Here is a 13,222-nt window from a genome sequence, read left to right on the forward strand (position 1 = left end):
TTAAAAGTTGTGTCATTTGTGATTCATTTTTTAAAAGGAAATAATTGAGCATTCTGTTTCCTTTTTCATATGGTTATCCATATTCAGAAGGTGTAGTGTTAATTTTAAGATAAATAGAAATAAGCATATTAATATGCCAGCTTCTTCATTGACATAGAAAACAGGATCTGTTAAATATAGTGTAGTACTGTGATATAATGCAAATCTACGGAAGTTAATCAGGCATTGAAAATATTGTACAGAAGAAAATCTAATGTATAAACCTGCATATAATGCTGGGAATCAGGTTATAATTTATAAATACGGCATTAAGGTAAAACAAGGAAAACATGCTTTTAGAAATCCTTATCCATTGGGGGTAAGAAAGCAAATTGCACTGTAGGAACTTGTTCAAGTTTATAGCCTTTCTAAAGCTTTCATGAGCATAATCACGAATATGTTTGTTGAGTAGGAGCTAAGTAATTGAATGTAGAATTCATTGTTCAATCCTATGTTGATTTATTTAGAAGCAAGTTCTGGAATTTAGTGAGCTTTATATTTCCAAAAATTATACCTCAGTTCCTCAAACATCGATTTGTAGGTGTTTAAGATAGGTTAAGCCAATGAAGTCCCACAATAATTTGTGGGTCTGTATAGCAGCGTTCTGCGCACCTTCAGCGTTTAGTCATGCCAGCCACATGACCATGGAGATGTCTTCGGACAGCACTAGCTCTTCGGATTTGAAACAGAGATGAGCCCCCCGCCCTAGAATTGCTAATGACTAGCACATATGTGTGAGGGGAACATTTAACTTTTATGGCATTAAGGATGATTTTAAAGTATTGCTCTTACAGACCAATAGGACAGTGATGGCTAACCTTTTTTGGCTCGTGTGCCAAAAGCGGGAGGAGAGCAGGGGGGTCGTGCGTGGGTGTGCCACACCCATAATGCTATGCATGCGACCCCAGCGCACATGTATGCGCCACTGCCACACCGCATTTGGTGTGCTTTTTCTGCCTTCCCCAGGCTCCAGAGGCTTTCTAGGAGCCTGGGGTGGGGGGGGGGAAACAGTCTTCCCCGCCCCTCAGAGGCCCTCCGGAGGCTTCAGGAGCTTTCCTAAAGCCTGCGGAGTGCAAAAACCTGGCCCTACGGGTAAACCAGAAGTTCGGGAACGGACTTCTGGTTTGCTCTTAGGGCCATTTTTCATCTCCGGAGCCTTCAGGAAAGTGTCCTGAAGGCTCCGTAAGGAGAGAAATGGCCTCAAAAGAAGGCTGAAGTCAGCTGGCCAACGCACGCATGCGCGCTGGAGCTGACAGGGCAACACCTTGCGCGTCCTAACAAATGGCTCCGTGTGCCACCTGTGGCATGCTTGCCACAGGTTTGCCATGATGGCAATAGGACTTACAGCCCTGTTTTGTGAGCAGCAGCTACTGATTCAACAATTTGAATCGTGTCACGGAATAGAATGGGCAGGATTTGTGAGGCAGAATCTATGATGTGTGTGTCACAGAACAGGTGACACGGCCAGGCCTCTTTAACTTCTGAAAATTGGGCAGGTGGGTGTTGCTCTCACATGGTCTCTGGAACCCCCCAAAATTGTGTGAGAACGGGCTGTGTTTTTCCTTTCTTTTTGGCGATTGCAAGGCCACCCAAGAGCATTCTTCACATTTTTAAGGCCTCTAGAGCTGCCTTGGATAGGCATTAAAAATATTTACAATTATAAAAACATTTATTTATTAAATAATAAATCTAAATAACTCAATTCAATTTTTATTACTTTTTAATGATTTTTCCCCTCTTTCTCTGTTTGAGAGAGAGAGAGAGGGAGGGAGGGAGAGAAAGAAAGAGAGAGAGAGAGATGCCAGCAGAGTCAAAGAAGGCATTTTCTTATTTTTTTGACCCACTGTCAATGATTTGGGACTTCAGCAAACACAGCTGATTGCAATTCCACAGCTTGGAAGAGATTTAACAAGTTGAACAGCCATCCCCAGTTCCTAAGATGCCTTTAAATGATAGTTTTGTGGAAGAATTGGGGCTCCTCTTCCTCCTTTTACAGATGAGGTAAATCTTGCTTCTCCTGCAGAAATAAGCTGCTTGTGAATGATAGCTCCTTGCTCTGAATTGTCATCTCAGATATATACATCCGTTCAGTGATAGCAAAACAGAAATGACACTGCAAGCAGTCAAGCTGTATTTCAGAAGGGAACAATTTGGAGCGGCGAAGGTTTCCTCTTTTCCCATTCCAATATCCCCACATTCACGTTAGGACCCACACTTGAAGGATAATTTTCTTCTTCTGAGAACCCAGGGTACTGGGTTATTTTCAGGAAGAAAACTATTAAGCACCTTCTTCTGTTTTCCCGGAATAGATTTTAAAGACAGAAAAGAAAAGAAAAAGTTATAGTGCTGTGTGCATTCCAATATTTGTATCATTTGAGATAGAGTAGGTGCAAGGTTTGTTTTCATAAAGAAACCGTATACATAAATGATTAACCATTTGAACTTTGAATAGTTCTATCATTGGAGATTTTTCCAACTTCTTTATTTCACTTTAATGGCACTTTCTTTTTATGATCTTCTCTTTTCATGTAGTTTATTGAAACACCCCAACTTTCTATGCTGTAATTGCCAGGTATTTAACTACAAAGCAATATTGGAAAGAGGCATACATTGACAGAGAATGGGGATTGCCTTGTTATCGCAATGTACATTTATTAAAAATTAACAGATTTTAAAGGAGCAAGGAGCTCAGATTTCTAAGAAATGAAAATGGATTTCTCATGTTTTGAAAATTAACCAGCTTTTTAAAAAATGAGCCTAGGGAAAATATTAGAAGTCCCTCAGTTTTAACATTACAATCAGTAGACCATAGTTAGTTGGTTTACTACTTTTCTACATTGCCACACTTCTGAGGACTCTCTTCAGTTTACAATCTAAAATGACAGGAGACATGAAAAAAACAATACAAATGCAAAGGAAGAAATAATTTAACATTTGATGTTGTCTGCAGACAGCATTGTTATGCTCAAAGGTTCTCCTGAACAGTTCTGTTTTAACAGCCTTATTAGAAGGAGTCTAGGACAACTTGCACCAGCCAATTCACCACAGGGCAACTTACGATGGCCATGTCACCATGGGACAATTCAAAGCAGGGTAACTCAAGAGAAGGACAAGTGAATTGCAGCGGGTCTTGTCTTACTTTAGGTTTGAACCTTCCCAAGTTTGAAGTCCTCAAGGCTGGGGTGACCTGCAATTCCACTTGTCCCTCTCTTGAATAATGCCACATTGAATTGTCTCGTGGCTAGTTGTCCTGCAGTGAGTTGGCTGTGACCAATTGTCCCATAGCGAGTTGACCTCAGTGAGTCAACCAAAGTGAGTCGGCCAGGATGTGGTGGCTGGGGTGAGTTGGCCAGGGTGGGAGGGAAATTTCCAAGAGGGAAGTGCTCCAGAGGGATGGGCGCAACACCTAAAAGGTTCTCATTTTGCTCCATTTCCTGAATCTCAGAAGGAGCCCCTCTACCTTCTTCTTAATTTTGAGCACTTGTTGGGCAAATTCTCTTCGAAATAAAAAAATATATATAATTGTATAAAGGTATAAACAATTAATTGTATAAATGAATGAAAAGTCAAGTTTGGTGGAATGCAGTCTTCATGAACATGGTTTACAGCACATGTGTTAGGCTACATGTAGTCCTTGACTTGCAGCCATGAGTTTAATGACCATTCAATGTTACAACGGCACTGGGAAAAAAAAGACAGGACCAGTTTCCATTGCAGCATCCCCACGGTCATGTGATCAGAATTTGGGTGATTGGCAACTGACATATATTTATGACAGTCGCATTATCCTGGGGTCATGTGATCGCCATTTGTTACCTTCCCAGCTGGCTTCTGACAAGCAAAGTCAGTGGGGGAAGCCTGATTCACTTAATGACCACATGATCCACTTAAAAACTGCAGTGATTTGCTTAACAGCTGTGGCAGAAAAGTTGTAAAATGGGCCAAAACACACTTAATAACTGTACTGCTTAGCTATGGAAATTTTGGGGCTCCATTGTGGTTGTAAATCAAGGAATACCTCTCCCACCCCCAAGCTCTTGGTCAGCATGTCCACCGAGGAGTTGATGTAAAATAGTTTCCACGATAACAAGACAATTTCTAGGATAATAACACTCAAAACTGTAGTATCATGATCTGTGCTCATAAGTTCAGTCTGATAGCCTCAATAACATTCATCACCTTTCTCTTTTAACAAAATATATAATTTATGTAAGTAAAGTATTTGGCCTTTGCTTCTAATACACAAATAAAGAAAATATTAATTACATAAAGAAATAACAAAAGCAGTGAGGCATGCTTCTTTATATAGATACTAGCCAATAACCCAGCATTGCCTGGATATTTATTTATAGGGGGGAAATGTCTGGACCAAATGTAATTTCTAATGTTGGATTTTCCCCCTTACCAGAGGGAGCCCCCTTGTGGAGTACCGTGAAGCCTTTACCAGGGCAACGCCACTCCACTATACCGCAGAAGCCATTTTATGGCAGTACAATAGAATCCATTTAAAGGCACAACATTTAAAGGCTGCATCTTAACAGTCACCCCAAGGGGTGTTAGGGATGTCTTACCCACACAGTATTTGTTTCCAGAGGATAAGTCATCTGTGTATCACGTTTGGTTGAAGTTGCTCCAGGCGTTCCAGAGTTATGCTGGAACATACACATACACAGCCATATGTATGTATGTATAAAAGATTAGTTACTATATTTGGCAAACAACAGCTAATGATTACTCTTTTTACTTACAGGAAAGATTCCAAGTCAAGAATCCACCTCATACATATATACAGAAATTAAAAGGCTATCTTGATCCAGCTGTAACCAGGAAGGTAAGAAAGAGATGGGATTTTTTCTCTCTTGTTCTCTTGCTTAAGGACAGTCATTTTTGCCACATCAAGCAGAAAAGCTTTCTCTATTTGCCAGAAATGAGGAGGAAAAGAAAGCTCTTGCACATTTTGAAAGCTATGGTTGTTTTCCAGACCCTTTGCTGAGAGTATCCCCATTCGTCTTTGGAGATTAGTATGAGGACCTTCTTTTTTCCAGGGCCCTCCTCTGGAGAGTCAAAGCAAGGGTTAAATACAGCCAATCAGCCCAGAACTGAATTGAAACTTTAAGCCACGCCTCTGGTGCTGACGATCTTTAGTTTTTTTCAATTCAGCCAGCCCAGTGGACGCACTTTCGAGTTTCTCTTCAGTTCTACAGATTGCTTGGGCTCTCCTAGAGTTAAAAGTAGGAGAAAATTTCCTTAATTGTGTCCATTACGAGCAGGCTTGGTGAGAGAAAATTCCTTTTTCCAGGGCGCTGCTCTGGAGAGTCCAAAGAAGGGTTAAACACAGCCAATCTGCCCAGAACTGAATTGAAACTTTAAGCCACGCCTCTGGTGCCGACTCTCCTCAGATTTTTTCAATTCAGCTAGCCCAGTAGACGCGCTTTAAGATTTCTCCAGTTCTAAGATTGATTCCTTGGACTCTCCAGAGGAAGAATAATTTTTTAAAACAGTATATTTAAGGATTTTTAGAGCAGGCTGGTGAGTTTTAAATTTAAGTTTGTTTTTTTCCCTTTTTAATTGGGTTTTTCTCACCCTTTCGGCTCTCCTGGAGTCCGGGGCTTTGCTCTGGCTCCTAGAAGCCGCAGGCAGCTGTTGGGGGAAGCGCGTGGGTCGGAGTGCCGACGCCAGCGCTGTTGGGGCACCCCTACTGGGGGCCGATTCCCACTGGAAGCCCTCCGTTGCAATTTGTGCTTCTAGCAAGTCAAATTGCTGCGTGGGCTTCCAGGGCAGCCATTTTGGCTTCTTCCCTCTTTAAAATTGGTGCGCAAAGCTCCGGTGAGTTCCGGCCGCCATTTTGGATTGCGCAATCTTCCGGCTTTACTTTTAAAAGTTTTTTGCCGCAGCTGCCTGGTGCCTGGCTCTTTGCAGGAGCCGTGTGGAGTCAGACTTGCCCGGTGTGACCGGCGACCTGGGCCCCAATCCAAGCAAGGGATAGCGGCGTGGGATCGTGGCCTGCTGGGTCGCCTCCTTTACTCTCCTGCAGGCGCTGGGAGCGAATTCCAAGCTACTTCAGGCCTTGCAGTTTCTCTGTCTCCTCAGGAGCATCGTGCTGCGGTGGGCTTTCTGGAGGTGGTGAGTGGTGGTTTCCCATCCCCCTACTGCCCCAACCAGTGATTGTTACCATGGCAGATCAGGTCCCTGAGACTTCTGAGGGTGTCTCTTCCAGAGCCCCTGTAAGACAGGCCGGGAAAGCTGCCAGGGAGGCCATTAGAGGGAGTAAGCCTTACTCCAGGCATGGCCCCAAGCAGGGCTCAGGCCTAGACAAAGATGCATTAAGGCGACAGAAGGCCTTAGAAAAACAGTTTTCCAAAGCCCAACAGCAGGCCCAATCTTCCCTTTCGGTGTCTCCTGGGGAGCCCTCCAGGGAAATTCCTCCAGCCCAGGGAGGCCCCATTTCTGATAGTGAAGAAGAAGGGGATTCCTTGGCCATGGCAACTTCTCCAGGCCATTCCATGGCTGATCAGGCTGATCTCTTTGCCTGTCCCTCTGATATGGAGGAGGGACCAGCTCCAATGGGGCCCTTAGCCCCTCAACAGCTGATCCCCGGGCCCACTCAAAGGGTTCGCCCCATTGAGGCCCAAGGGCCTAACATATCCACTGAAATGCAGGAAATAATTAACAGGGCCATTTCCCAGGGCATTGAGGCAGGCATGCGAAAAGGTGGCAAGCGCACTCGCAAGACCCAGCATTTGCAACCCCAGGAGGATTCCAGAGAGATGGCTCCTAGCCTTCCACCCCCGTCCCTGCATTCTTCAGTGGCCTCCGATGAGTCAGACTGGGAGGAAGAAGAGGATTTTCTTCCTAGGTAGGAAGCTGAATTCTCTGGGGATGAGGCAAGCCCCGCCAAAAAGCCGGCCTTTTCAGGCTTATTTAATTTGGATAATTTCAAAACCATTTTAGATAAGGCTAAGATCTCAACTCACATGGGGTCCACCCCCCCCAGCTCAGGTGGTTGTAGACCCTGATGATCTATTTGGGGATCTCTTTGAGGAACCCATTTCGGTCCAGGAAATAGTTCCTGTACCCAAGATGTTCCTCAATTTAGTTCAAAGACAGTGGGCACAGCCAGCTACCATGGCTACCCCCAGCAGCCATGACAAGAAGCTATATACGGTGGATGCCAGCCTGGAGGAGCTGCTCAAGCTCCCTCCTATCGATCCCCCTGTAGCGGCTCTTACCTCCTCTTCTGTGCTCCCTCCTGACCTGTTGGAGGGGCTCAAGGCTGAGGACAAGAGAACCGAAACTGCTTGTCACAAGACCCATCAGGCAGCTGCATGGGCCATTAAGTCCTCCTTTTTCTCCAGGGCGGCTCTCCTGTGGCTGAGGCAGTTGTTGAGGAAGATACCTGCCAAGGACGTTAAAGTCAGGCAGGATATCAATAAAATCATGGCAGCCACAGAGTACACTGCTGATGCCACTCTGAATGCTGCTAAGTTGCCTCGCGTGCCCTAGCGTCTAATGTTACTTCCAGACGCCTCCTGTGGCTAGGCACTGGAATGTGGATATGTGCTCCAAATGGAAGCTTGTTACTGCCCCCTTTAAAGGGGACAAGCTGTTTGGTGAGGTCCTTGATCCAGTCCTTGTGGAAAACAAGGACAAAAAGAAAGTGATGCCATCAGTCACCAAAAAGCCTGATCGTAAAGGTCCTGGCTCTTACAGGAGGCAGGCCTTTCGGAACAATGAGCCCTCCACCAGCTCCGCCCCCTATCATCGGGCGTATCCCCAGCAGGGTGAGCGGTCTCAGGACCGTCAGTCCTTTCGAGACAGAGGTCGCCAGCAGCCCTTCTCCAAGCGGCCATTTCGGGGGGGCTCCGGCTCCCGACCCTTTAGGAGGTATAAATGACCATCACAGGTCAGCTCCCATAGGAGGGCGGTTGCAGTTGTTCCACGCCAAATGGGAGCAGACCACGTCGGACCAGTGGGTTCTTCAAACGGTCCGCATGGGTCTCACTTTAGAATTCTGGTCCCCCCCTCCCCGCCACTTCATCCGGTGTCCAGTTCCCTCAGGGTTAGTCAAAAGATCCCTCATGGAACAGGAGATAAGGCACCTCAAGGAGATCAGGGCCATAGAACCTGTCCCAGCAGGCCAGGAAGGAAGAGGGTTTTACTCCATCCTGTTTCTGGTCCCCAAAAACTCAGGAGGGTGGAGGGGGATATTAGATCTAAAGAGGTTCAATCACCACGTGACATATCGCAGGTTCAAGATGCAGTCCCTCCAGTCCATCTTGGGGGCATCAGGCCAGGCGATATACTAACGTCCATAGACCTCAAAGAGGCCTACCTCCACATCCCTATCCGCAAAGCCCACCGCAAGTTCCTGAGGTTCTCTTACGCGGGCCTCCATTACCTCCGGGACCACGGGTTCACCATCAACCTGGAAAAAAGTCATCTCGTTCCCACGACCAGACTGAAGCATCTAGGGGCCGTCATCGACACCACCTCGGGCACGGTATCCCTGTCCCCGGAAAGGGTGGCCAGCCTTCGGGAGATGGTCGTTCAGGTGCAGCAGTCACGTCTAGTCAAGGTGGTTCAGCTCTCACAGCTCCTCGGCAAGATGATCTCGTGCCTGTCAATCGTGCCTTGGGCGAGACTTCACTCCTGTCCCCTTCAGTGGTTCCTGCTTCCATATCAAAGAACAAACGAAAGCAGCTCAACAAGACTGATTCCAGTTCCAGCAGAGGTACGTCGCTCTCTAAGTGGTGGTTGTCTCCGGCCCTGTTAAAGGGGTCGCCATTCAAGGAGCCAGTCAGGCTCACCATCACAACGGATGCCAGCCTGTTTGGTTGGGGGGCCCACTGCCACAACCAGCTCGCACAGGGCAGGTGGTCCCCTTCCGAAGCCGCTCACAGCATCAACTGGCTGGAGCTGAGGGCAGTCAGGCTTGCGCTGAAGCGCTTCCAGAGCACCGTTCAGGGCCACCACGTGCGCATCATGACAGACAATGTCGCCACCAAGGCGCACATCAATCGACAGGGGGGAACGCGCTCCAGATCCCTGATGAAGGAGGCGGAGCTCTTGGGTCGATGGGCGGAGAGGTATCTCCTTTCTCTTCAGGCGGAGCACATCTCGGGCACGAGCAACACCCAGGCGGACTGGCTGAGCAGATCCACAGTCGACCACTCGGAGTGGCGTCTACATCCGCTGCTGTTCCAGCAACTGTCCCAGAGGTTCGGCCTCCCGCTGGTGGACCTGTTCGCCACCACGGCCAACGCGCATCTTCCGCGGTTCTTCACAAGGTTCCACGACCCGAGGGCGGAAGGAGTCAACGCGCTGCACGGCCCGTGGCCGAAAGGTCTGCTTTACGCTTTTCCCCCGCTACCTCTTCTTTCCAGAGTCATCAGGAAGATCCTAGCAGAGGAGGCGGAGGTGCTGCGGGTAGCACCGTACTGGCCCAGGAGAACCTGGTTTGCAGACTTGGTGAGTCTTTTGATCACACCATCGTGGCGGATTCCTCCACAGGACATCTCTCTCAGCCAGGGGGCCCTTCAACATCCAGAACCCCAGTGGCTGCAGCTGGCCGTCTGGCACTTGAGAGGGATATCCTAAGCAGAGGCAAGTTGTCAGACAAGGTGATTGGCACCATCCAAGCGTCACGACGGCAGTCCACGACGCGCATCTATGACGCCACTTGGAAATCCTTCGCCAGCTGGTGCACGGCTCATGGTACGTCTGCGCCCCTTGCTTCGGTTCCTGTCATCCTGGACTTCCTGCAGGAAGGTTTGGACAAGGGCCTGGCTCCTAACACCCTGAGGCGCCAGGCGGCAGCCCTGTCAACCATCCTCTCAGTTGAGGGCTACGCATCTCTTGGCCGGAATCCGACCATCCGCAGTTTCCTCAGGGGAGCGACCAACCTGAGACCCCCAGTGGTCCACAGATACCCATCTTGGGATCTCAATGTAGTGTGCGGTCCCTCATCGAGGCCCCGTTTGAGCCAATTAAGACGGCCAGTCTCAGACACCTCACATTCAAGACCGTTTTTCTGGTCGCTATCACGTCTGCTCGTCGCATATCGGAACTGGCTGCCTGTCAGTCAGAGAGGACTTGTGTCTCATTCGTAACGACAGAGTAATCCTGAGGCTGGACCCTTCCTTCAGTCCGAAGGTCAATTCCGGGTTTCATCGGGCGCAGGAGGTGGTCCTTCCGGATTTTTGTCCGCATCCTCGGCACCCGAGGGAAAAGCGCTGGCACATGCTGGATGTGCGCAGGACTATTCGCAGATACATCAAGCGCACGGCCAGTTTTCGGAAATCTGAATCTCTATTCGTCTCCTTTCAACCAGCTTCTCAAGGCAAGAAGGTCTCTTCATCTACCATCGGCGGATGGCTGCGAGCCTGTATTGCGCTTGCCCACGTTTTACAGTCCGTTCCTGTGCCTCGCAATATCACAGCACATTCGACTAGAAGCGCCGCCACCACAGCTGCTTGGTCTACACAGGCACCCATTGAAGAGATCTGCAAGGCGGCCACCTGGACTTCTCTGTCTCCATTTGTCCGAAATTACAAACTGGACAGTTTTGCATCGGTGGAAGGGGCCTTTGGGAGGCGTGTTCTTCAGGGCATCCATACCAGCGGAGCGACCCTGATGGCTGAGCCTTCCCGCCCTAGTGACAGTTAGCTTGGGCATGTCCCTTCTTTGGACTCTCCAGAGCAGCGCCCTGGAAAATGACCATTGTCTTACCTGAAGGGTCCTTTTCAGGGCGCTGCAACGGAGAGTCCACCCCGCCCTGGGGTCTATTCTCCGCTGGTGTTTGTGAAGTCACAGTGTTGTTTGTTGTTTCTGTTATTGTTGTTGGACTATTTTTGACTTGTTCCATATTAGACTTCCAGTTGAAGTTTCAGCGCGCAACTGTTCCACGTCTTCATTGAATAAATCTGAGGAGAGTCTGCACCAGAGGCGTGGCTTAAAGTTTCAATTCAGTTCTGGGCAGATTGGCTGTGTTTAACCCTTCTTTGGACTCTCCGTTGCAGCGCCCTGAAAAGGACCCTTCAGGTAAGACAATGGTCATTCCTTTTAATTGGCTATTTGCTCACCTCTTGGTCCTCCTGGTGTCCTGGGCTCGCTCGGGCGCCGTAGGGCTACAGCTCGGGCAGCTGTCGTGGGAGGCGCGTGGGTCGGAGTGCTGATGCCAGCGCTGTCACAGAACCTCTGCTGCGGTAGGGACCCTCGCTGAAGGTTCAATTGCCGCCATCCACGCTTTGCAGAAGCCGGCGTTCGGCATGGTTCTTCAGGACTCCTATCTAGTTCCGGTGGCCATTTTGGGCTGTATGACTGGTGCGGTGGCCATTTTGGGAGACCGGAAGTTCTGCCCAACATTTTGTTTAGCTAGTTTCGCTTCTGAGCAATTGCCGCAGCTGCCTGGTCACCTGACTCATTGCAGGTTGCCGCGTAGAGGCTCTTCTTCCAGTTTTCGCTGGTGATTTGGCTCCTACCCTTGTAAAACCATCAGATTGGTGCGGCAACAGATCGTGGCTTACCTAGGTCGCCTTCCTTACCTGACCTGCAAGGTGCTGGGAGCTGCTAATGCTCGCACCGGATTCGTGCTTGGCTGGATCTGATCTCAGTGGCCTTCTGTGTCTCTCTTCTGAGCGCTTGGATCCACGGTCTGCAACTGTGAAGGTATTGAGTGGAGGTAGTCCCTACCTGTTTCAGTTAGACCCCAACTTTTCAGCCATGACAGATCAGATCCCTGAGAATTCAGAGCAGCTTGGGCCCTCTTCCAGAGCATTCTCCAGGCAAGCTGGCAAGGCTGCCCGGGAGGCCATCAGGGGCAGCAAACTCTATTCTAGGCCGGGACCCAAACAGGGATCAGGCCCGGATAGGGATGCCATCCGTCGCCAGAAGGCCTTAGAGAAGCACTTTTCCAAGGCTCAGCAGCAGGCCCAAACCTCCCAGTCGGTGTTTTCACTGGAGCCCTCTATGCGGGTTCAACCAGATATGGGGCAGTCCGTCTCCGATAGTGATGAGGAGGGCCAGGAGTTCTCTCCCACTGCTTCCCTTGCCATGGCACCTTCTCCAGGTCCATCATTGGCTGACCAGGCCAATCTCTTTGCCTGTCCTTAAGACCTGGAGGAAGGGCCAGTTCCCGTGGGCTCTTGGCGCCCCAGCTACCGGCCGCCCGACCCATTCCAGGGGTTCAACCCATCGAGGACCAAGGCCCTAACCTTTCAGCAGAGATGCAAGAGGTCTTTAACAGGACTATATCCCAGGGCATAGAGGCGGGCATGCTGCAGCGGGGCAAGCACCTGTGCAAGACCCAACATCTCCAGCCCCAAGATACCCCTAGAGAGCCGTCCTTGACCCAGCCTTCTCAGTCTCCACATTCCTCTCTGGCCAGCGAGGATTCTGACTGGGAGGAGGAAGACATCCTACCTAGGCCGGAGCCTGAGTTTTCAGGGGACGAAGGTGTTGCCTCCGAAAAGCCTGTCTTTTCGGGTTTATTTAAGCTTGCCAACTTCAAAACCATCTTGAATAAGGCAAAGGTCTCAACCCGCTTGGGGTTAAACCCCCCCCAGGTGACTAACGATCCAGGTGATCTATCTGGGGACCTCTTTGAGGAGCCTGTGTCGGCCCAAGAGATATTGCCAGTTCCCAAGCTTTTTCTGAATGTGGTACAAAAGCAAAGGGCGCAACCGGCCACCCTTGCTACTCCCAGTAGCAACGGTAAGAGGTTGTACACAGTAGATGCCAGTCTGGAAGACTTGCTTAAATTATTTCCCATTGATCCTCCTATGGCAGCTGTTACCTCATCCTCTGTGCTCCCCCTGATTTACTGGAGGGACTCAAGGCAGAGGACAAGAAGACAGAGAATGCCTGCCATAAAATGCATCAGGCAGCTGCTTGGGCGATTAAAACATCCGCCTCTGCTTCCTTCCTTTCTAGGGCCGCCCTTCTCTGGTTGAGACAGTTGCTCACCAAACTTCCGACCCGAGATGCCAAACTAAAGCAGGATGTCAATAAGATTATGGCGGCTACTGAGTATACTGCTGACGCCACCCTGAGCAACTCCAAGTTTGCATCCAGGGCCTTGGCGTCCAATGTCATTACCCGTCATCTCTTGTGGCTCAGGCACTGGAACGTTGATATGCGTTCCAAGTGGAACCTTGTTTCTGCCCCTTTAAAGGGTACAAGCTTT

General features: G+C 49.2%; 1 protein-coding gene and 1 long non-coding RNA gene across 3 annotated transcripts in view; one reads left to right on the forward strand and one right to left on the reverse strand.

Annotated features, from left to right (window-relative positions):
* Positions 1-13,222, reverse strand: part of LOC309384912 — a 683,650-nt gene that overhangs the window by 230,492 nt on the left and 439,936 nt on the right. The gene's annotated exons all lie outside the window — the stretch shown is intronic.
* FMNL2 (formin like 2) overlaps positions 1-13,222 on the forward strand; it is a 221,918-nt gene that overhangs the window by 145,064 nt on the left and 63,632 nt on the right. For both annotated transcript variants that reach the window (XM_081968482.1, XM_081968483.1), the window contains exon 3: positions 4,790-4,870. In XM_081968482.1, the coding sequence (XP_081824608.1) occupies positions 4,790-4,870 (81 nt within the window). The remainder of the gene's footprint in view (positions 1-4,789; positions 4,871-13,222) is intronic.

Source organism: Natrix helvetica, assembly GCF_964273705.1.
Source record: "Natrix helvetica genome assembly, chromosome: 1".
NCBI lineage: Eukaryota > Metazoa > Chordata > Lepidosauria > Squamata > Natricidae > Natrix > Natrix helvetica.